Here is a 24,028-nt window from a genome sequence, read left to right as displayed (position 1 = left end):
GATGAAACCTGCTCGCGCGCGCGGGGTCGAAACACCCCGCTGGGATCAGCGCACCTTTAATTAAGGGCAGTTTTGCGGAAAATTGCGTGAGGTCAAAACCAGCCCGCGAAGAATTGAGGCGCTCGCCTTTAATTACACGCGCCAGGATTTATTGAGACATCCCAGCTTTGTTTTCTGAGCGTTCAGAGGCGCTTTCTATTACAAATCCCCAGGTTTTCACGCGGTTGGAAATGCGTTTCTGCAGGAATTTTGCGACTGGAAAGAAGCCACTAGCAGGGGACTTGTTGGGGCGTAGATGTTGGCACCCGAAGTAGAAGCAAAAAAAAAGAAAAATTGGAGAGGAATAATACTTAATGAAAATATATATTTGTATAAACAATCAATGAGGATCGTGTTTGCGTGTTAAACAACCACCTTGAAATTGCTCTGTCTCAAAGGACTGAGCAATTGCAGCCTACCTTAGCATGAATGATTTATGACATTCATGAACTTGGCAACTGCATCAGTTTTCCTAAACCTGGCAGCAAACACCACCTGCATATTAAGTGAAGATTTATGATTTATAAAATTCACCTCATTATGCAGAGGAACATGAATTGTCTTATGTGTGCAGTCTATAACTCCCGGGACAGATGAAAAGACAGCTCTGACACACAATTTATGCGTTCTCCCTGCTCAAGTTTGTGATGGGAAAAACAGGCGGAATAACTAGGTCTTTGGATGGGATAACTTCAAAAATTGTCCGTGTCCCTCTCCCTCCGCCCGGAATGAGGCAGGGGCAGAAAGCGCCCGCGCTCTCATGGGAGAAGAAGCCCTGCAAAGATTAATGGTGGAGGTCATTTTAATCAATATGCTAAATGATGCGCTCCCTCCAAAAAGGACGGGAACAGGAAGCATCCGAGATTACTCCGGGGAAATAACAAGCTCGCCGTTGAGCTCATCGTTCCCCCCACCCCTTTTGCTGTCCTTTTTGATCTCTCCCACCACGGGACTCGGCTTCCCGGCTCTGGGGAGCGTCTCTGCCGCGTCCCTCGGCTCTCCAAGGACACTGAAACGCTGCGCACAACCCCAGGGAAGCAGACACGGTCCGAGGCAAAGGCTCCACAGCAGAATTTATCTCCCTTTTTTTTTTTTTTTTTTTAATGATGTTCCCCTCTCGTGAGCCCAGGTGGGTGCCCAGAGCTGGGGAGGTGTCGGGGCAGACGGGTGCGAGGCAGCTCCCCGGTGACCTTGCCGGCACTGGGAGCGCGGGGGCGGCCGCGCAGCGCGGTGCTGATGACACCCGGGGGCTCCCGCTTCTCCTGCAGGGCAAAAACACGTGCGCAGCCTTCGGGCTGGTAACTGGCTGCAAGCTGCCAAAATCAATTGAAGCTGCTGCTGTAGCCAGCAGTGGAACCAGCCTGGCCAGGTACCAGGGTGCAGCAGATCCCTCCTGCTCCAGGTCCCTGGGTGAGAAAAGCAGCTGCTCCAAGGGGCCTCCAGCCATCAGAGGTTGCAACTTGGGGCTTTGCTGCTCAGGAAGGCGAGGGGCAGAGGGTGTCGGGGCTGGGCGAGCTCCCTGTGTCTTTCCAGGTGCACAGGGACTTGGATAAAGGCATGGATCAAGCCCCAGGTGCCCCCTCCTTGGGGAAAACAGGGCTTGGCTGCTTGTGCCAAGTGTTTCCATGTCCTGGGGTGATGGTGAGGCTTGGCTGCGGGAGGAAGGCACGGCAGGGCAGGGCAGATGAGGAGCCAGTGCTGGAGGGAATCGGGATATGCTTGTTCTCATTCCCCTGCCTGGGGCGTGGGGGACAGAAATGTTTTACTGCTTATTTCCTGCAGTAAAAACCTGCACTGAAGCCTTTCAAGATATATGCTGGTGCTCCTGGAAAGAAGGGAGCTGGGAATGTGAATTTTTCTCATTCCCCTTCAATGCCATTTTATCATCGAGGTAGCAGAGAATAAGCGTTTCTTTTCTCTAAGCCCGAACCTGGTGTTTCGGGAGAGTTTTTCTCCCGAAAAGGAGAAAAGGGAAGGTTTTTTTCTCCCTGCTTCACGTTCAAGCCACTGCAAAACCAAGTGTATCTGCACGGAGGAGCTGTGCGAGCTTCGATGCGCTGCATCCTGCAAAGACAGGGGGTTGTAGTTAGGAAATAACACAGGAAACAATGTGTATGGATCAGTTTTCAAGAGGAAAAAAAAAAAAAGTACTCATGCTTGAGATCCAGACACCAGCTCAGGACTCGCGCGCTGCTGCAGAGTCCTGTGTCCTTGGAGCTGCATCAGGAATGGGAAGCGCATTTCTCCTGGGAGGCTTCTTGGCTGGCGGATACAAACCTAGAGAGCAGCTAAAACTAGGGAGGATAAAAGTGCTGGCGCAGTGGGTAGCTGGTACTTCAAGGGAACCAGGTTCAGGTGTTCATGGGCCTGGGGGAGGTCTCCCTGAGCGCTTACCCCTTGAGCACAGAGATCCCAGAGGCTGGAAATACAAAAACAGGCAAAGGGGGCTGGGGAAGTCGGAGAGATGGAGGGGTGGAGGCACTCAGGTGGTCAGAGGCAGCCTGGCATGTGCAGGGAGATGCCTGGAGAGCAGCAATGGGGAGAAGGGGCTGGGGGACGCTGCACGGCTGGGCCTCATGCTGCACGAGACCTCCGCTGCCTGTGCTGAGTCACCGGGACAGCGCGGGGGACCCGCGTGCCCTGCGGAAAGGCCTGCGTGGAGCCCGGCCAAGAGGACGGATTTCGCCCTGCTCTGCTGGGACTCGTGTGCCAGCTTATGCACAGCGTGAGCCCTCGATGTTTTCATTTGTAACAAGCCGATTGCCCTCATTACGGCTCCTGGAGGCACCTCAAACACTTACTACAAACAGCTGCGATCACGTACGGGTGAGATGTGGTTTCCAAATATCCAATAAATGGAATGTGCATCTGCATCCCTCCACCCTGCAAGGGGGAGCTTTATTCCCGCCCTGCTATCCTCTCCCTCTCTCTCCTCCCCTGTATGGTGACTTTCCCCTGACCAGGCCTTTGTTAAGCACGAGGATGCCCTTGGCCTCTAATGTCTTCCTTCTCTTGCGCACCAAGTGCTGCTGGACTCTGCTTGGCCTCCCAGTTGTGCCCCTTGATTGAGGGTGCGAAATGAAGGTGCACAGTGTGTGACCAGCCACTGCTTATCCTAGTAAACTGAAATGCAGTTCTGACAGCTGGCTCCCACGCCTTTTCATGACAGGGCATCCAGACGCTTTCCTCACTTAGGATAACTCCAGTGTGCTTCGGAGCAGGAGTCGCCCTCAAATCCCCATCAAGAGAAAATAATGAATATGGAGCAGCTAATGCAGAGCTCCCTGCAGGCCTTGTCATGCTGCCAGCACTCCTGGCCTGCCTTAACACCGACAGATGCCTCCAAAATGCTGCTGCCACTGAAAAGTGCATGTACCCTCCTTGCATTTTGCCACTAACATCCTTCTAGCACAGATGCCCACAGAGCTCAAAACCACATCAGAATGGCTCAAAGCTGCACAGGAAACTAGTTGTGTTCCCACTCAGCTGTTCAGGGCATTGAACGTGTGTTTTGCTGCTGATCTGTAAAGGAGCAGGACAAGGCAGGCTATTTGGGAGCCCTGCATGTGGCTTCCCTGCCAGCTCCTCGGTGGTTTTCCCTAGGAAACCTCAGGAGGTCCCACTTCGCACACAGGGACACCGAAGAGCCGGGCAGGACGCACTCCGCAGAGCCGCCTCTCAGGGTGGCTGCGCTTTAACCGCAGCCCCGTCAGCGCTCATGGCTCCACGGAGCCTCTTTGGGCGAGGGCCTAGCCTGGCGGAGCGCCGGGAAGCGGCAGCGCGCGGCTTTGCTGCCCCTGTCTGGCGGCGAGGAGGCGCCTCCGCCGGGCGCGGGCGGTTCGGGCAGCTCGCGCCGCCGCGGGACCCCGACCGCGCCATCACGGGGGAGACTTCGGGGCCGCCGAGGACGGGGCGCCCGAGACGCCGCGACCCCCACACCTCGTCCCGCCCGGCCGCGCTCCCGCCGCCTCAGCGCGGCCGCCCGCGCGCGCCCGCCCACTGCGCAGGCGCGCTCGCCGCGGCGCAGGCGCAATAGCGCGGGAGCCGCGGCGCGGCCACCTCTGCGCAGGCGCAGTAGCGGTGCCGCGCAGTAGCGGTGCCGCGCGCTCGCTCCGCGCGCATGCGGTGTGGCGGCAGGGCGGCGCATGCGCACTGCACTGCCCCGCCTGACGCAAGGGCGCCGCAATCGCCCTGCGCTTTATCCTGGCCGACCTTGAGCGCGCGGCCGCGCGCAGGACCTGGGCTGCCCCGCGCCGCGCCGGCGCGCAGGGAGCCCCTTGACCGCTCCTGTCCTCCTCGCTCCGTGCCTGTTGCGCCGGGTGCCCCCCGTGAGGAGCTGAGGAGGGCGGCGCGGAGCCCCCTCGCGCGCTTCTTCCGCGGTCGGAGCCGCCGAGGGGCGAGCGGAGAGTCAGGCGCGCGCCGGGCAGCCCGCGCCGGGGGTCCTGCGGCGGCGCGCCCGCAGCGCTCCCGCCGCGGCCCACGTGAGCGGAGGGTTCGAGAAGAGCCGCGCGCAGCCCGTCCCGCCGCCGCCATCGCCGGCCTCGCCATGTCCCTGCTCAGCGCCCGCCGCGCCGCCGCGCGCCTCCCCCGCGCCGCCAGCCACCCCGCCGCTGGCGGCCTCGCGCAGGTGCGGCCCGCGGAGGGGGGCGCTGGAGGGGGTGCGGGCGGCTCTGCCGCGCGGGCCCGGCCCGGGCCTGCTGGGGCCTTGGCCGCCCGAGGGGCCGCGGGGAGGCGGCTTTCGGGGCTCTGCCCACTGCAAGTACCGAGGTTTTCACCCCAAAAAACGCGTAGCCGGCGGAGGGGGCGGCGGTTCCGGCCGCACTCCTGGCGGGGCAGGGAGCGGGTTTTCCATGTGCTCGGCCTAGTTCCCGGTGGGGAAAAGGGCGCCCGCAGGGCCCTGTTTTGGGGGATCTTTTTGAGGGAAGGGGATAGAAGAAATTGGGGGCTAGTTTTTACTTTCTGGCTTGTATGTGTACGTGGTAGGTAGATGTCGAGCTGGAAAACGCTGCTGGGATATTTTCTAAATGGCCTTGGACGTCAAAACTCCCAGCCGCTGCTGGGGGCTCCTGCTGCTGGCAGCCCTTGCTGGCCTGCAGGAATTGCAGGAGCAAAACCCCGGTGTTCCTGGGTGGTTCCAGCTGAGTTAAGATATTTTGTTAAAAGTTTATTTTCAGATGGGGAGGAAAATGATATATTTGTTGCGTGTTTTTTTTTTTTTTGGCTTACACACGCAAAGTTTTGGCTAGTGCAACATTTTATGAGTTACTGCAAAAGTCCAACTGCAGTTCCTTCAAGGGATACCGTCAGTCCTTAGCTACTGATATTAGTAAAGCTCCAAGGAACAGAGTTAATGTTTATCTGCTGCTGCTTGGCGTGTGCTGGAGGTTCAGGTTAACTTACTGAAATATCTTCTGCCTTCTAAAATGGTAGCGAGTTCATAGATTGTTTTGCATGAGCAAATTTGCTGGGCTCTGGTCATACAGGCCGGTTGTATCCTACCAAAACCAAGGCAGCAAATCCTTTGTAGCTCCATGGCAAATAGAAATTTTATCAAGTTCTCATTTAATTTTAAAATAGCATTGTAAAAAATCCATGTTATTTTATAAGTAAGTACTTAAAAGGTATGGGTTGAAGACAGTTTAATGTTGCAAACTGTAACTTCATTAGAACATCTTTATTTTACAGACATTCTGGAATGGCCTCAGTCAAAATATTCTCAGAGCAGCATCAAGCAGAAAATATGCGTAAGTTTTTGTTTTTTTTTTTTTTTTCCATGTTTGATAGCTTGATATTGTCTTTACTTTCACTCTAACACTACAACTGATTATATGCAAAAAGGGAACAAAAACGAATCACTGTTTTCTGCCTCATAAGCATTTAATAAATCTGGTGACAAATTTTCTATTTGGAACTCTCTTTAAGAGCAGTATTCCAGTAAGTGCAGAGAACTTAAAAAAAAAAAAAACAAAAAAAAAAACCCTCAACAAACCAGTTAGTTGCATCAAAAATACTTTTTTTTTTTTTTAAACTCACTTCAGCAACTGCTATAAAAGGTAAAACCAGAACCCATGAATGTTAATTTTCTAAGACTGTATCTTATTTCTTCATGCCCCCACCAGGAGCAGTCTACACAAAAAGTGTTTAGGGCTTCCCTGTTTGACACAAAATAGGTGCAGAGGTTTATTGTAAGCTGTCAGTTACTCCTCTCCATCATATGCCGTGGAGTCAGGGTGATCTGCAGCTCTGTTTCACAGCAGCTAAACTAGTATCAGACAGCTCGTCTGTTCTGCTTGCCTCTCTTTCTTGTTGCAGGGGGAGGAGAAGAAAAAAAAAATGTGTAGCAGTCAGTTGTGTAGTTGACATGTTTTGTAACTGATGCCCTTATGGCTAAGGGCCCAAAACATGGGGAATCTGTGTGTGCTAGGAAAACTGTCCAGCAATTGAGCAGTTGCTCATTTTCAGGCTCGCTGCTTTATGGTGTCTTAAAATGATGGACTTAACTTAGACAGCATGAGAACATGGTATGGTCTGGTAAGGAAGTGGCTGCAGTATACCTTCTTCATCCCAGATCATTATTTTATTTATGAGGCAAAACAATGCTTCTGAGTTCTCTCTGGCCTCAAAGGGTGAATATGCCCTTCCTGGAAACAGGAAAGGGTTCAAATTTGGCTTGTGTAAGAACTAGTCCCACTTTTCAGAGCTCCTCTGTTGATCTTTAGGATCAAAAAAAAAAAAAAAAAAAAAAAAAAAAAAAAAAGTTCAGCTCTGGGTCTGCTTCAGAGAGGCTTGCTTGGATGTAACCAGTTCTTACTGTCTTCTCTCCATTGCTTAAAAATAAACCAATACAATATGTTGTGAAAATTTTCACTCCAGGTGGTTGTTCAAACACAAGTTGGAATATGACATCAAAACTAAGCAAAAAAGGAAATTTCATGTGGGGAGGGGCAGAATTAGTTGTTATTTTCATGTTTATGCCAAAAATTGCAGTTGTTGAGACTATACATAGCAAAGGCTATTCTGGTGAAGAATCGTGTTTCAGATCTGTAGATAAACAAGTGGAGGTTTAGGTAAAATGTGTTTGAATACAGAGATGCTTCGTGTCATGTTGGCTTCCAATGTAAGGTGTTCTCTGGCTTTGATCCTAATGCTCAGGATTAAAATATGGATTTGCTTCAGGTGAAAGATGACTTGATACTGCCTTCAGGATAGGCAGCTTCCTTGCTATTCCAGATAATAAGTTGTCATCTTTCTGTAGTAGTTATTTTATGTGTAATATGCTTTACAGCTCAGAAGCAATCAAAGGTGCCGTTATTGGAATCGATTTGGGCACAACAAACTCCTGTGTGGCAGTCATGGAAGGAAAACAAGCTAAAGTAAGTCAAAATAAGTACTGCTGCATGGTAACTCTACTAGAGGTTGAATTTCAGAGGGGGTGTTTTTGAAGGCAGTGTTTCCTGATGCCACCCTCTTCCGTTTTGTCTGTAGGTGCTGGAAAATGCCGAAGGCGCCCGGACGACGCCGTCGGTTGTGGCGTTCACGGGGGACGGGGAGCGCTTGGTGGGGATGCCCGCCAAGCGGCAGGCGGTCACCAACCCCCACAACACCTTCTACGCCACCAAGCGCCTCATCGGGCGGCGCTTCGATGACCCTGAAGTGAAGAAGGATATGTAAGTGAGAACAGAAAACACATAAAATATTACACTGTGCACTGCACAGCATGACTTAAATGCAAGATAAGCAGTGAAGTAGCCGAACCTTCCTGACTGAAGGGGTCATTGCTAATATACTGAAAACTACTTTTTATTTTGCTGGAGTAGTTGCTAATCTTTGAGGTTTTCTGCCCTGAAGTTGTATAATGGGCCTTTTAGTCTGTCTGCCCGATGGTCTTGCTGATGCTGTGCTGTCAGCATCTGCCAACAATGCTGTACAATTTACCAACAAATTTATGATTAAATGATTTTAGTGGAATAAGGGGGGGAAAACAAAATACTTCAGTGCTTCTGGGGCTCCTCAGATCAGCACGGGACCTGTCATGGGAAGGCTGGGTGTTCTTTCTCAAAAACCTGCACATGTTGTTCTGCTGGTGTTAATTGTAAGGGTGCTGTGTGTGGTGCCATTCATGCAGAAATCACTCTGGAATTCTTTTTCTCCGTTAGTAAGAACGTTCCATTCAAAATAGTTCGTGCCTCCAATGGGGACGCCTGGGTAGAAGCTCATGGGAAGCTCTACTCTCCAAGCCAGATTGGTGCCTTTGTGCTGATGAAGATGAAGGAGACTGCAGGTTGGTGCAGCGTGGGCTTTGCTGTGTTTGAACACAAATGTGACCTGGACACTGGGGAAAGGAAGAACTGCAGCTGTCAAAACCACTTTTGGGTTCCAAAACCCCTGTACAGCAGGGCCTGCTGTGGGGCAGATGGTGGAGGGTACAGTGATGGGCTGCTGTGCAGTCCCAAGGCGAGTCAGTCTTCCTGCCTCCAACTGAGGCCTTTGACAAGATGTTAGTACTTTATTTAAAGCATATTCTTACCAAAATTGACTGCTGTTTTGAGGTAGCTGGATTACCTGCCTGGCAAATGGCTTTTGCCTACACTGTTATAAAGTCTCCATCATGAGTTACAAGAATGGTTGTTGTATTGAACTGGAGTTATTTTTTTTTCCCCCGCTACTTTCAATTCTTAATACAGTTGCTGGAGGAACTGAGTGTAATATTTAAGCAAAAATACATAGAGTAGCTGTTGTGTGATCTGGTTTGGAAAGCACTTGTGCATCCAGTAGTAAGTATTTGGAGAAGACTGGATGTTGTTACTGAAGGTTCAGAGCTATTTCAGTGTCAGATCCAGGGCACTTGCTGAAGCGCCATTCAAGAATGAAGTAAGAGGATGGGGAGTGTGAGGCATCCAGATGTGGTGATCGTGTCTTATTTCAAAACCAAGGGTAGTGCTCCTCTGCCTTGAGCAGAAGGTCCTTTTAGTCAGTTGACTTTTGCCCTGGATGCTACCTCAATTTGCCTGTGACATGAGCTAATTTTCCAAGCAAAGCAAGAATAATGCAATGAGTAAAGTCTGTGCAGGGTTAATATACAGGCGTAAATCCTGCTGGCGTGTTGTCTGCACCTCACACGTGGTCCTATTTTTAGCAGGTCTGAGTCTGCATTTGATCACATCCTGCCCTTTTTCAGGGCAAGAAGGTTCTGCCATGGCACTGGACTGTGATATGTCTTTCTATCCTACTGCATTTAGTGTTTCCAGCTCTCAAGTTGCAATATGTGGTTTTTGTACATTACTTTTGTACTGTATAAGTGTTACCTACAGCAGACTGTACAGAGGACCAAAATGATTCAGTTGCAAGTGGGTTGCATGTTGAATGCTTCAAAGAAATTCAGAAAACTTCAGTCTTGCACCCCAAAAAGGCAAGTTGAGCCCTCAGATAAGCTCCTGCTCACCAGCTCCATCTGGTTACAGATCAAGGACAAAGTGCTTGGCTTTGTCAGAGGTTTAAAGGCTGTTCCAGTGACTTGAATAAGGAAAGATTTGGCTTTGGTGCACCTCCCTTTGCATCTTCCCCAAAAGCTGCAGGTTTTTGAGCAGCAAGCTTCTGTTCTTAGTTCAGGAGAGGGGAAAAAAAATCTTAACTAAGTGATAATTTGGTTACCATTTTAAATTGTGAAGATAACCTGTTTGGCCTTTTTTGTTTGTTTTTTTCCCCCTAGAAAACTACCTGGGACATTCAGCAAAGAATGCAGTGATCACAGTCCCTGCTTACTTCAATGATTCCCAAAGACAGGTATTCACCAAGCTGTAAGGCTTTTTGTTTTGTCTGGCTTTTAAGCTCTGTTTAGTTTCTCAACATTTTTTTTCTTCTCTCCAGGCTACAAAAGACGCTGGGCAGATTGCTGGCTTGAATGTTTTGAGGGTGATTAATGAACCAACAGCAGCTGCACTTGCCTATGGTCTGGACAAATCTGAAGACAAAGTGTAAGTGCCTGTTCATAACACCAATTCTTTCTGAAATAATCATGTTGCAATTTGCTTACGTGCATCTTCAGATGTTTTTTGGGGAGTTTTTTGTTTTTGAACTTAATTACTAAAGCCGAGTGTCAGTTTAGTTATTACCTGTTGTTAGCAGTGACGAGTGTGGCCGAGGACAGCTGCCCCTCAGCACTGGTGCTTAAGGGTGACGTAGGGGCTATGTTCAGGTTTGGTGCCCAGTGTGCAGCCTGTGTCCTATCTTCTGTCTCTGTCAAACACCCACTTCACGTTTCTGATGTAGATCATAGTGCTGTGAAAGTCTCATGCTTTGCAGAGTGTTTTTTCATAGTGGTTTCAGCATCCCTGTACTTGTCTCTAGATGTGCATGTCCCTTTTTGAGGAAGGAACTACCAACCCCTGTGTGCAGGAGCTCTCCCTGCTGAATTTGCAGGGTTTTGTGCTTCCATAATGCAACAGCCCTGCAGAGAAGACTTCAGCATGGACTCAGTGGCTGAGAAATAGGTGCATGGTGCAATCAGCTCATGTGTCTTTAAAGAAGATTTTTAACTGACTGTGGATGACGGCGACATGTATTGAGGACAAAATGCTTTTGAGTTGCACAACTCTTGTCTAGAAAGTAATGTTTTTCTGCCTCTGTTCTTGCAGTATTGCAGTCTATGACTTGGGTGGTGGCACTTTCGATATATCCATTTTGGAAATCCAGAAGGGAGTCTTTGAGGTGAAGTCCACCAATGGTGACACTTTCCTAGGTGGAGAAGACTTCGACCAGGCTTTACTGCAGCACATTGTCAAAGAGTTCAAGCGAGAGGTGAGGTGTCTCATCAGAATTCAGTCTGTGTTTAAACTTGGCTTAACTTCTGTAGAAGGGGGAGCATTTATTTAAATTACTAGGACTTAGGTTGTCATCTGTAGGACATCTGAGATTTAAAAGCAGGGCATTAAAGACGTGGTTAGCACGACTTCCAGTTCTTACTCTCCTGAGAGGCAGATGGAATAGCAGAACTTGTCCTTTTTTCTCCTGTAATGTAGCAGGACTATCCTATATGTAATCTGTTTATCTATGGATAAACTGGTTATGTCAATACAGTTGCATTAGAGTGTACTGTAAGGTTACCTGTAGAAAAAATGAGATGTCATTTCTACTCCACTGTTAATCTATTCTTGTTTATGTTCTGTGAAGCAGCAGCTTCTCCAAGCTTTAATCACTAACATGCCATACAATCATTTCCAGAGCAGTGAGGGCTAGCAGATTTATTTTATTTTTTGAAATGCTGAATACGTTTGCCAGAGGTAAGAGAGATTAGCAGAAGAGTGCATGTATCTGGCTATATTTCTGCAACTATTCTTAAAATATGAGAGAAAGGAGAATTCCAGTGAAGAACAGCCCTCTGTGGCTGTTGGCAAAAGCCAGGTTGTCCTTGGCTAACAGTTTGTTAACCTGTATTTTTTGTTGCCTAGACTGGAGTTGACCTGACTAAAGACAACATGGCCCTTCAAAGGGTGAGAGAAGCATCAGAGAAAGCAAAGTGTGAGCTTTCTTCATCTGTGCAGGTAAGTGGCTGGACTGTAAGCCATCCAGTAAAACACTGTGCATTATATTTGTTTGCAAAAAATATATATATAAAGTTGCTGCTCTTCTGTTTTAGCAGAAGAAGCTTCAAGAGAGATCAGTTTAAATGAAAATCTTAGCAGGATAGTCAGTATCTGGGAGAGACAATAGTTGTCTGAAGCTTAGAAGGGTGGCAGTGCTGTGTTTTCTGGCTCTGTTCTGACCCAAGATGCTGATGCCTTGTGCAGGGAATGTGACCAACTGTTTCAGCCCTGCCATGGGTGTTTAGCTGCGGTTGGTCCTGCTGCATTTGTGCCAGCCCTCGTGGTTTTGTTCTAGCCGTTCAAAAATCACGTAAGGTTATTCACGTGCCATGAACTATCGTGCAGCTAAACTGGTACCACTGAGACAGCTAATGTGTCTAAGAAGGAATATTATTTGCAGAGAATCTTCCCTTATTTGCTCATAGAAGCATTGTTCAGCCAACAGACAGTTTATAGCACTTTTATTCACCTGCTTCATATAGCGGTGCTTTTAAATGTGTCCTTTATTCGCTACTGAATAAGGAGCTGGAGAAGCAGCAAACTGCGGGAGGTGATAGCCTTGCTGAAGTGAAATTAAGGTCAGTTATAAAGTAATTGAAATGGGGACTGTGCCAGTTTCTAAGTTTTGAATAAACTTTTTTGTTGGCGGTCATTTTGTTGGCCAATGGGGAAATCATAGAAAGGAGTTTAGGCCAGTCACAATAGAAGCACAGTTCTGCCAAGGACATAGCAGGCTCTGTTTTACTAGCTCATGAGCTGGCAAATACGGTCTCCTCATACCAGGAAAAACTGGATTCTTTAACTCCTTAGCGGTGAAGAGTAACTGCTTGCTTTTGGCCACATGCTTCCTTATATTTTTGACTGTGCTATTTAGCAAAGGGAGGGCATTGGTCCAGCCAGTAACATGAGTTCAGGTTGTGTTTTATAGGCTTAATTGCTAGAGCTTAAAGCATTAATGTTATAACGGGTTTGATTTGTAACACGTCTTGCTGTCAGCATGACTTGGCATCCAAACAAGATAGTTGTTGGATTTAGTCTGTGCTTTGCTTTGAAAATGCAACATGAGAGTTTGTGAGGTCAAATAACCAAGAAAAATGAGGATTATGGTCCCTGGCACTGATAGACTTAATTGTTTGCAACTTACTCTTTGTATTTAAAGAAATGGTTGTGAGTTGTGTCCTTGAAGTGGATTGTCTTATATGAAATGTTAGGCAGGTGTTTGACAAGCTTGATGAATTTTGATGGGCTTTCTTCTATGCCTCTGGAGGGAGGGAGGGAGGGAACACAGATAGCTAATTCTGATATTTTACCTCTTCCCTCCTGGCTGTGATAAAAACTAAATAGTGGTGCTTTCAAGCACTAGTGCAGAGATGTTTTCATCTCAATTTGTTTATTTATAGTAACATTAACAGATGATGAGTGTAAGACATTGCGTAAGCTGCAACAAGCACGACTACTTAAAGATAAAAGACCACAAATAACACAGTGTTAGAAATTATATCTAATAGTTGTAGCCATGAATTCTTTTTAACCAAACTTCTCTCTCTTGTCTGAAATATAAAATACAAAGATGTTCTTTACTCCACTTGGACCAGGGTGTGGGGTACAGAGTAACGCAGAAATTTCAGGCACAGCAGTATGTGTGGCTCGATCTGAAACCTGCACGTAGCAGCCTTGTTTTCGGGTTGCTGTTCTTGACACTTTGTCCCCTCCTGTGCTGCAGACTGACATCAACCTGCCCTACCTCACCATGGACGCCTCCGGGCCGAAGCACCTGAACATGAAGCTGAGTCGCGCGCAGTTCGAGGGCATCGTCGCTGACCTGATCAAGCGGACGGTCGTGCCCTGCCAGAAGGCCATGCAGGACGCTGAAGTGAGCAAGAGTGACATTGGTGAAGTCATCCTGGTCGGCGGTATGACCAGAATGCCAAAGGTAGGACACTAACCTGTTGGGGCAAAGCTGCCACTGCTGCCCGCTGCTTATTTTTAAGGCTGTCCCGAAAGGGAAAAGTTAGGAGGGTGCGACCTGCCCTTCCAGCAGGGAAAGGCCTCCAGGTAGTGATGGGAGAGCAGAAGCAAGGGACACTCAGCTGGCACCTGGGGGCCACAGCTGAGCTGCATCTTACCAAGACAAGTGGGAGTTCTCAGCAGTTAAAAGTCAGGTTGAATTCTTCTGATGTGCACAGAACATAAGCAGCATCCTTAAGATAAACAAGATAGTTCATTTTTCCCTTTATTTGTGGAGTCAAGCATGTGGTAGAGGTATGTTTCACCTGGTATAACCTGTTGGGGATTTTTGCCTTCCTGTGACTTGCTCAACTGCAGAGCACTTATAATGTGACCAACTGCACTCCAGTGCAGTGGGAAAACTCACGAGCAGAACGGTGCTGCTAACTGAGCTTTCCTTTTTCATTCTTCCTCTGGAAGTGTAGAATGACCCTGGTCATTCATGCAGGAGGCAGGGGAACCAGGGCAACAAGACAAAAGTTGCAACTCTGGCCAGAACTTAAGTGGGGTAACTCTGCTGCACCTCCCTGCAGTCCTTACTGTAGCAGCTGAATACAAGAGAAAAGGGGTAGTTAACTGTGTATAAAGGGACAAAACAGCATCTGAAAGTCTAGGAAGCTCTTCCTGAAACATTAATGCATCTTTTGGGGGCAGAAGATGCTACCTAAAAGCAGGAGGTCAGTGTTTAACCCCCAGCAGCCGTGCCTCTGAGGTTACAGAATGTTTTCCCGAGTGCTGTGGCTGAGCTGGGCCCCAGGCTGCTGTGCGTGCGGTGCCGGAGCCTTCTCATGTATGTTGTGCACCCTGGTCAGAGGGAGGTCCTGGGCAGTGTTCCAGGAAACCTCAAATGGGTGGTTAGAAATAATGGTGGGTTTTTTTTTTTTTTTTTTTTCTTTTGGGTACTTTGTGCCTCTGGTGGAAGACTCGCACTTAATTTTGTGCTCACATAGTGTCTTGCTCTATAACAAACCCTGCCTGCTGACGTCTCTGGGCTCGAGCACACGGTTTCTTGGGCACGTGCCGCTCCCCTGTGCGGATATTTGTCCAGGCAGGACTTCCTCAGTACAGGGAGGAGAAGGATGCAGAGCCACTGGATCGCAGGGACCTACCTGTGTTCCTGTCTGGGTGCTTCAGCATAAGCCTGTTGCAGTCATGAGCACGTCATTCTGAAAGGGCAGAAGAGTGGAAAAGCTAGTAACAGCTCCAAGTGTCTGCTGACGTGGCAGCTCTACCTCCCTGGCAAAAGAGCCCATTAAGTAAAGAGCTGGAAAATGAAGAGTTTGCCCTTCCTACAGCTTTATTTTCTTTTTATTACACCCCGATGAACTGTCCTTCTGCTCGGGCTGTTTTGACCTTCCCCTGTGCGCTGCCTCCACAGCTGTGCTGTCCTTGCCAGCTGTGCTGTGCCCAGCGTTGGCTCGTGCAGATCCCAGGGTGGCAGTGCCTCCCACCCCATGATAGCATGGAGTGTTCCCTTCTCCAAAAGGCTGAGCCGGGTGGAAAGGGCAGTGTGGGTGGGTGCCTGGGTTGACTAGCAGCTGGCAAGTGCCAATGCAGGAGAGTCTGCAGGGAAGGGCTTGTCAAAACCCCAAGGAGTGGGTCTAACGGGGCACGTCAAGATGGGACTCGAGACAACCACGTACTTGGAAGTTTAGTCTTTCCATCGTTGCACGGGGTTCTGTGGTAGTAGAAGGGAGGTGCTTCAGAGGGGCTGAGCAAGGTGGGATACCCGAGTGGAGGGTTTCTCCTGTACAAGCCTCTGGCCAGGCTACTGGTGGTGATGGTGCATGCTGAACGCGAGCTCTGCTTTTTTCCCATCCAGGTGCAACAGACTGTGCAGGATCTGTTTGGCCGTGCTCCTAGCAAAGCAGTGAATCCCGACGAGGCCGTGGCCATCGGCGCGGCCATTCAAGGTGGCGTCTTGGCTGGTGACGTTACTGACGTGCTCCTGCTGGACGTGACCCCGCTCTCCTTGGGGATTGAGACCCTGGGAGGTGTCTTCACCAAGCTCATCAACAGGAATACCACCATTCCGACCAAGAAGAGCCAGGTACGTACTGATCTGCCTGGATCTCTGTTCCGTGGTGGTCTCAAACAGCCATTACGTGCTGCACAAAGCATCCAGAGAGATTATCCCGGCTCCTTCTCGGCTTAGAAATCAGGCTTTAGTCAGTCCCGAGCATCCCTGTTGATTATTCACCTACTTCAGGAGGAGGATAAGATGAGTTGACATGTGCCAAAATATTCCAGGACGTTTCTGCTCTGGTTGGGAAGGCAGCGTGTGTGCTGTGATGTAACTGTCAACACATCATTCTGAAGAGGAATTGTGTGGAGACCCTTTCCAACTGAGCACCACCCTGCTGAGATGACTTTTCTTAGCCCATGTGCCTGGAAAGGATCCTCCCCAGCCCTGCTCTTTTGCTGATGCTGTTGTTTTTTGTAGGGCTAAGAGGCCAGTAAACTAGGCTGTGGCCTGGTGTTTCATTAGAGCTTCTTAAGGAATGAGGGCTTGAAAAGCCTTTAGTGATTCTTCATGACTTCAATTTAGCTTTTCTCTATGGCTCTCGCTGTTATTTAATGAACTTTAGCTGTACCAGATCATGTGTTGCAATTTCCTGGCTATTCAGTAACTTTTTGTTTGCTTTTCTACAGGTGTTTTCTACAGCTGCTGATGGCCAGACTCAAGTGGAGATTAAAGTGTGCCAGGGGGAGAGAGAGATGGCGAGTGACAACAAACTCCTTGGCCAGTTCACACTGGTATGTTGGCTCTTGGGATTCATGACCTTAGACTTGACCTTCTTTGAAAAGTTCAGGGCCTTCTCCATTTCAGTTGACCCTTGCTTTGAAGGCACTGTGGGGATTTTACTTGTTTTTGCAGAAGATGTTTGCTCCTTTTTGTAGTAGAACAGTAGCCTCCAAAGAATTCCATTGTGGGACCGCCTCCTCTGACATGGGAAGAACATGAGGAAGGCTTTAAGAGGGAGCTTAATTGTTTTTAGGAGGATTTAAATGATGCAGTAGCCGCTTTAGGACTAGACGCAGTCACCTAGAAGGGCCCTCTCTGGTTTTGGGTGCCAAGAGTAAACAGAACTGTGCAGTGCCCGGCCTGCGCAGCAGATATGCTGAGCACTGCCCTTTCCTCTGGCCATTGTCATGGGGGGCTGATCTTAGAGCAGAGACTAGACCTGAGTCAGCAGGCTCCACATTAGGGCAGTTTCCAGCCTGGCACCACTTCTTTCCAAGTTCCTGTGGAACCTCCCTGCCTGTTCAAGAAGGGCTGTGTGGCGAAGATCTTTGTGTGCAACATGGGGCACTTGCAGCTGAGCGTGGCCAACTGACCAGCTCCCTGCATGCGGTCAGTTTATTGGGTAGTGCAGACTGCCTGGAAGAGCAGAATTGAGAAAATAGTGCTTGCTGTCATGCCCCAAAGGGTGTGTGAACAAGAGTGCCTTGCTCGCCCTTAAACAGCAGCTTTGTTACCTCCGAAACAAGCACGTGGCCGCTTCTTGCGGGGTCTGTGCAGTTGTCTTTCCTTCTGGGCAGAAATCTGTATCCTGTTAAATCTGTCAGGGTGTTGCTAATTTGCCCCATGATGCTGACAGGCGTTTAAATGGCTCAGCCCGGAGCTTAGTTAATAGTGGAGCTGGCTGATGGCCAAGATAATACACCCGGCACTGGAGGCTCGTGCCCTGAGCTCATGTCTGTGTGGGAGCTCGTGGCTGAGCACTTCTCGCTTCCAGGTCGGAATCCCTCCGGCGCCGCGTGGAGTGCCCCAGATCGAGGTCACGTTCGACATCGACGCCAACGGCATCGTTCATGTCTCGGCCAAGGATAAAGGCACCGGGCGCGAGCAGCAAAGTGAGTGCAAGAGCCCCAGGGTGCTTTGGAGGGAAGGAGGGAAAGGTTATGGAACAGCAAAGGTGGCTGCCATAGGCACTTGGCACCGAGGGTGGCACCGGGTGACTCCTACTCACAGAGAGCCACCACCCTGGAGGTACTGCAGACCAGCAGCGATGGCTGCAGGTGTCATTTGGGCTACGGACAGTTTCGTTTCTAACTATTTTGTAGCAAAGATACTGAAATTCGAGGACCTGCTGCAGGTATCCTGGTAACCACCCTGTTCATTTTCATACAGTTAGCCTCAGAACACCTCTAAAATTAGGAGGCTCGGGGACTGCCAGTGCATTTTGCTCTGTAGAGCAATGAGATGTTAGGCCTGCTGGCTTGGGGTAATTACTGATGTGGTAGGGGTTTTTTTATTTTGTTTTTCTATATAGCTATAATGGATTTAGATATTGTGAAGTAGCAGAAAACTAGTTTTGAAGTATCTGCAGATTCCTCTGATAGAGGCAAAAAAGAAGCTATTTTCTATCTGGAAAGTGTCTGTTTCTTCAGCTGTTTCTTGGAGGAAACAACATAAGCAGTCAGAGACGTGTTGCAGTTAAGGAAAATACTGTTAGCTCTGCATTGGCAGCGTGAAGGGATGTGGCGTTCTTGATCACGCAGCTCAGACTTTAGCTTCAATTTGTTTCCAGGAAGGCACTGCTTGTGACCCTGGCTTCTTGTAGAGTCAAGAAGATTTTTCACATGTCGTAAACTTCCAGCTCTGAATAAATACCTGCTGATAACAGGCAACCAGAACTCCTTTAGCTGCCTGTGTGTAGGCACAGTCTTAATTACAAAAACTGAACTCATAATCCTTCATCTGCAGCCAAAGCATACCTCTGTTCAGGGTTTTGTAGCTTTTGTACCAAATATTGTACAGAAAACTATTTTCTAGTAAGTATCTTTATTTTGTACTTTGCAGTATCCAAGGTGTTTTCCCTTTCCCAGTAAAATAGTGCTTTTCTGTAGAACTTGGCTTGTTCTAGGCTATGCTTTTTTTGGCACAAACAAAGCCAAAAGGGTGTTGTGGAATTGTGCTACTCTTCCTCACTGAGGGGAGTGTGAGCAGCTGGGTGAGGAACAGGCTCCTACCCTGCTCCCAGCCTGGGCTGCTATCCAGCAGCGAAAGGAAACTCCGTGCCCTGGTAAAACGATTCCTCCTATTGCTTTACCTGCCCAAACGCCCCTGGGGTGGGGGCCCTGTGTCCACGCTGCCTTTCCAGGAGGAGTAACTGAAGGACAGTCCAGGCGACCCAGAGCAGTGGACAGGAAGTGACTGGGGAGCTCATGGATCCATGTGTCAGGCTCCCACCTTGGGAGCTGCTTCGCTGCCTCTGCGCTGCCCACGGGGTCTTCCCTGCCGCAGAGCCAAGTGGCTGCTGTTAAGAAGGCTTGGGAAATAATAGCATCTTTTTCCTCAAAGATGAGAACATGTTTTTCATTAATGCCTCTTCTCTAACGCAGTTGTCATCCAGTCTTCTGGTGGCCTTAGCAAAGATGAAATTGAGAACATGGTGAAGAACGCGGAGAAATACGCGGAGGAAGACAGGCGAAGAAAGGTAACGAGGCTGCTGCAGCACCTGCCACCTGCTAGTGGGGCTGCTGGCAGCTGCCTTGGGGTGTTCTTAGCTGTGCTGGCCTTGAACAAGCTGCTGGTCCTGGTCTGCACCTTCCCAGGCTGTTTGTTCGCGTAGTTATCTGCACATTTGGGTCTTTCCTTCTATCCAGTTTGCACTTGGAAATTGCCTCCTGTGCAAGAGGGTGCACACGTGTAGTTCTGCCTTTTGGGCTTGGGTTGGGCAACTGGCCTCTTGTGGTTAGTATCTTAACTCCTTCCTGAGGAATTACTGGGACATGGAGACAGCAGTGTTGTGCACTACAAACAGCTTTCCAAATCTGCTAATGTTTTTTGTCATCAGTGCTCTTAGCTGTCCTGCCCGTTACCTTGGCGACACTGGTGTTTCTCCGTTTAAATGGAGCCACTGCAGCAAGTATTTGAACAACATTCTCCAGGTTTAGTTAAAGCTTAATCTACAGGAGCTACCAAGCAAAGCTGCCTCTCAGCAGGCTTCCTCTGTAGGTGGGAAGTTGCTCTCTGTCCTTTGAAATGATCACTCTGGCATCTCAAAGGCTGTATCTCACCGAGAGCAGTATTTGCCTTCCGTGCAGCTGAAGCTGTTGGGAGATGCTCAAGAGTCTCCCTGACTTTGGAAAGGACTGACACTTAGCACAGTCCAGGGACTGAACCTGTGATGCTCGTAGAGTTAATGATTGGAACTAATTGGTTTAACGAGGGTCACACTAATGAATTGCACTAGTAAATATAAAGCATTGATTTTCAACAGACACAGGGAAGGCCTGTGCTGGGATATGGCAGCAGCCTGTGTTAGTGACTGCTGAAATTGGTACATTGAGCTTATCTGCTTTGTGTTCTTCTGCACAGATGTGGTTTGAATGTTGAGGCAGCACTGGGAATCTAAGCCTTGGCAAAAGGATTGGGAAAGGGGAGAAGGTATAAAATTAAACACACGTGAAGCAGCATCGCCATGGCTCAAACACTCTAGAGCCCCAAAGCTCTGCTGTGTTAACACTTGCAAGTTGGATGCAGAGCGTACAAAGACCTGGTTTTGAAAGCCTCCACCAGCAGGGAAGACACAGCAGCAAAACCAAGCTATTCCTCATCAACTTTCTTCCATAAGCAGTTGGCCTCCTGGGAATATTATTGCCCCTTTGTTCCTGTAGCCTGTTCTTTTGGATGCCGAGGGCTGGGTGCCCCAGAGGCTGTTGCTGGTGAAATAGTTCATGCTGACACTTGAATTATCATGTCTCAGCAGAACTAGCACTTTCTGCATGTTAAGCACACTGCCCTTCATCCCCTGTTCATTCTTCTAGTAGTAACTCAAACTTATTAATTAGCCTAATGTTGGGTTGTGTTTTTTCCCTTCCAACTCTTGAGATGCTGTAAGTACTTGCAGTAAGAGGGTGTCAGAAAAACAACCCCACGTTTTAGTCTACTCTCATGCCCTTGTTGCAGAGGAAAGCTAAGAGTGGATAGTGCTTTTAAAAAGCTGTGTGGCTTTTCCAGGGAGCAGAGCAGAGCTTTGCCGTCTCTGTAGCTGCTGGCTTTTCCAGGGTGTCAGTGGCACTTTTGCTTCCAGGGAAGTGAGTTTTGCTGACAGAGAAGGTGTGTGAGGGAGGACTGACTCCCTTAGCCTGCCTGTTTGGGCTTCCCTGCATTGGGATGCACTTAGAGATGACTCTCTTCAATCTCCTCTCTCTATTGCCTTTAAGAGGGGCCTTAGGTAGAAGCTGGACAGTTTGGGGAAAGACATAGCTTTTTTTTTTTTTTTTAATACATACACAACTCCTAGTGCCAGTGACATATGAATTAAGGCCTTATGCGCTGTCTTCCCCAGGAACGTGTGGAAGCTGTAAACATGGCTGAAGGCATCATCCATGACACGGAGTCTAAGATGGAGGAGTTCAAGGATCAGCTGCCAGCAGACGAGGTGGGTAGTTCTGGATCACTTAACCGAAAAAGGAGGTGAGATTCCTGGTGTGGATCCACTTTAATGCTGGTTTTGTGCCAGAGTTTGTTCTTAACTCGTAGCTGCCTCTCTGCTCTGTGCAAAGCTGGCCCAGCCATTGACTCCTCTGCCTTTCTGCACTTGAGCAGGATGAGTGTGGCTCATGGGAGGCTGTAAGGATGTGTTCTTGGGGATGTGGCTTGGATAACAGCAAGTATCCTGCTTCAAAGGCCGAGTTCAGTGTCAGTGGGGATCTAAGTGCTTGTGAAGCTGTTGATGAGAGGCTTCTGCATGAATTGTGTCCTTGACTTGGCCTTGCAGTGGTTTGATAAGAACTGCACTGTGGCCTCTGTGAGCGGGGAAGTTTGCTCAAAAGCTAAGAGATGATAAATGGTGCCTCCAGTGTACGAGCAGAGGGACAAAAGCAAAAGCAGTCCTGGCCCTCAGAACAGGGCAAGCCCAAGAAATTGGAAGAAACAAAACTTGACTTTTTTTTTTTTTTTTGACTTTGGGGTGAAGTGCCTATTTAGTATCAAAAGAGGGCTTTTAGTAGTGCTCTAAATGACAGTTCCTGTGTTACAAATTTCAAAGGCCGGGTTTAAAGCAAATTTTGCAATCTTCGAGTTAGTGACTTTCAGGAACAGAGTTCCTGGGCCCCTCTGAGGAGTTAGGGAGAGCTAGGTAGTAGTTTATTGCTAAGCAGCCTCTCATACTGGAGGCTTTTTCAGCTCAGCTGTTCAGGGCACATGTTGGCTGGCTCTGTGACTGCGAGTGCTATCACTGGTGCTGCCTTTCCCAGGAGCACAGAGCAAAGCCTAGATCGCTGTTCCCCCTGCTCTTGGGAATACCAGGGACACGTGGTTAGCACAAGGCTTGGAAGAAGCTCTGTGCAGTCTGGGTGGAGATGGGAGATGGGTGGAGATGGTAGAAGGCCTCAGTTGCTTTTCCCATCCTCTGGGTGTGAACGAGGTGGAGGCCATGGCCACACTTTGACCCCAAAGAGCCCTGAGCAAGTGTTGCCAGCAGAGCTGTCCCCTGGCAGCCCTGCCCTGCCTGCCCAGTGGCATGCCAGTGTGCCAGAGCAGTGCCAGGCTGTGTGGAGGGTTGGCAGATGGCTGCAGGGGCTGGGATGAGGTCACGTCGCTTTTGTTTCCCTTCCTGCTCCTCCTACATGCAGCACGGGGATTAAACGGGGTGGTCCAAGCGTCCTCCTTGGCTTTCTGGCAGTGCCTTAAATGGAGATGAGGACCAGGTTGCTTTTTCCCCCTCCCCTGGCTCTGGGAGGGAGGGCAGCTCTCCACCTTGGCGGGCTGCTCCGGCTCCGCCGTGCGCTCTGTCCTCAGCGCCTCTGCTGACCCTGCAAACGAGGGGTCCAATTAATGCCAGCTGTGGGGGGTTTTTTAGTGACATGGGCCCGTGCCCATGAGAGCTGGACATGGTTCTAGTCTCTGCAGACCTTATGGCTTCATTTGAGCCTTTGCTTCAGTGCTTCTTGGAGAATAATGGCAGCTTGGCTGTGGTCAGTACATGGCTGAAATGACAGGAATGCTACTTCAAGTGAAACAAGTGATGCAATGCAGCATGTTTCTTGTAACTTATTTGCAGTGCAACAAACTGAAGGAAGAAATTGCTAAAATGAGGGAACTTCTGGCTCGTAAAGATACTGAAACAGGAGAAAACATCCGACAGGCAGCAACCAGCCTGCAGCAGGCTTCCCTGAAGCTCTTTGAAATGGCCTACAAGAAGGTAGGTTCCATCCTTGGTGCTCTGTAGGGTGTGGATGGATTGGGGGTCAGGCCACCAAGTGTTCAGGCAAGAGCTGGAGGTAGCATTTGGTCTTGGTGCCACTCCCCTGAAGCAAAACTTGCTGTGCCAGCAGCTGTAAAAGGACATGGGCGATGGCCAAGCACATTATGTTCTCCAGCGTTTACGTAGGGGAAACCGCTGGATGCCATTAACAGAGGAGCACCCAGAAGCGCAGACCAGGATTTCTTCTGTGTATGTAAGGTGCCTAGAGAAGTAATATAATGTCTAAGCTCTTATGAAAGCACTGAGATAACAGGCATCTTGTTCAGCCTCTCTGAGTTTAGAGGAATTTCTTGTCCATCTTCCCAGCAGGAAGCCCACCAATTTAAGCCCTTTTTGGCAGATGTGCACTTAGCCTCTCTGAAGTCTCCTAAGATAGAAATGTCACATGCGGCTCAGGTGACCTTGGCTCTGCTCATTGTTGAAAACTTTATTTTCCTAATGTCAAACTGAAATGTTCAGTGCTGCAATGTAAGCCTGTTATGTCCGCTAGAAAAGGGAAAATAAGACAATCTCTTTCCTCTTAGTGGCCGTCATGCAGGGATGATGACTTTCATTCTCTAAGGGACAATTAGGCTTTTCAGTGAAGAAAGGTTTCCTCAGTTTAGCACTGACCTAAAGCAGCTCCCTGGAAATAAATACGGCTGAGAGAAGCATGGTGAAATTGCAACTAATGAGCGGACTCTTTTGCAGATGGCTTCAGAACGAGAGGGATCTGGAAGTCCAGGAGATCAGAAGGAAGAGAAGCAATAAGGAGTCTCTGTCTTGCCTAGACTGGAGTACGAAGAGGATGTTCTTGACGCTTGGGAGAGAAGGGACCTTCCTGAGCAGAAATGGGCAGAATTCAGTCTTACTGTGTTTTTGCAGTACTCTATATATAAAAACAATCTTTAATGTATAAACTTAGTGATGTGTCTGCTAGATAAATTGTCACTTAATGAAAGTTAATTCATGCAAGACAAAGTTCTAAGTTTTGGCCCCGTGGTATTCAACTGAGCTTCCTGGGGCCTCACTGATCATTTATTTCTGATAGAGGACACAATGGTGTACTAAATTTAATGTCGGCGTTTGGAAACCATGTTGTTGAATCTAAGGATGGAGAAGGAAGTTCTGGAGAGGAGTGGTGCCTGCGGGGATCCTCCTGCCTGTGAGGGGGTGACAGGCCCTGTGCCCAGTGGTGAC

General features: G+C 48.9%; 1 protein-coding gene and 1 non-coding gene across 2 annotated transcripts; both read left to right on the top strand.

Moving 5' to 3' along the window:
- Positions 1 to 5,462: 5,462 nt before the first annotated feature.
- Positions 5,463 to 23,733, top strand: HSPA9 (heat shock protein family A (Hsp70) member 9). Its single transcript, XM_010226480.2, has 17 exons — positions 5,463 to 5,468; positions 5,725 to 5,783; positions 7,325 to 7,412; positions 7,525 to 7,706; positions 8,196 to 8,320; positions 9,749 to 9,822; positions 9,907 to 10,013; positions 10,674 to 10,836; positions 11,487 to 11,579; positions 13,345 to 13,554; positions 15,451 to 15,678; positions 16,281 to 16,385; positions 17,369 to 17,486; positions 18,978 to 19,072; positions 20,930 to 21,022; positions 22,646 to 22,786; positions 23,540 to 23,733. The coding sequence occupies exons 1-17, from the start codon at positions 5,463 to 5,465 to the stop codon at positions 23,597 to 23,599; spliced, it is 1,947 nt and encodes a 648-aa protein (XP_010224782.2). The 3' UTR covers positions 23,600 to 23,733.
- On the top strand, positions 15,912 to 15,982 carry LOC148595050 (small nucleolar RNA SNORD63). Its single transcript, XR_015913268.1, has one exon. It is a non-coding gene; the product is annotated as a small nucleolar RNA SNORD63 (small nucleolar RNA).
- Positions 23,734 to 24,028: the final 295 nt, after the last annotated feature.

The sequence above is a fragment of the Tinamus guttatus genome, unplaced genomic scaffold, assembly GCF_059628265.1.
Source record: "Tinamus guttatus ecotype Peru unplaced genomic scaffold, ASM5962826v1 Tinamus_guttatus_pri_ptg000155l, whole genome shotgun sequence".
Lineage (NCBI taxonomy): Eukaryota > Metazoa > Chordata > Aves > Tinamiformes > Tinamidae > Tinamus > Tinamus guttatus.
The sequence above is the reverse complement of the archived record's forward strand: the minus strand, read 5'-3'. Positions and strand labels throughout refer to the sequence as shown.

Coding starts and splice junctions, on each gene's coding strand:
- HSPA9 (XM_010226480.2), top strand. Junction 10,014..10,673: donor GACAAATCTGAAGACAAAGT/GTAAGTGCCTGT, acceptor CTGTTCTTGCAG/TATTGCAGTCTATGACTTGG. Junction 17,487..18,977: donor CACCGGGCGCGAGCAGCAAA/GTGAGTGCAAGA, acceptor TCTCTAACGCAG/TTGTCATCCAGTCTTCTGGT.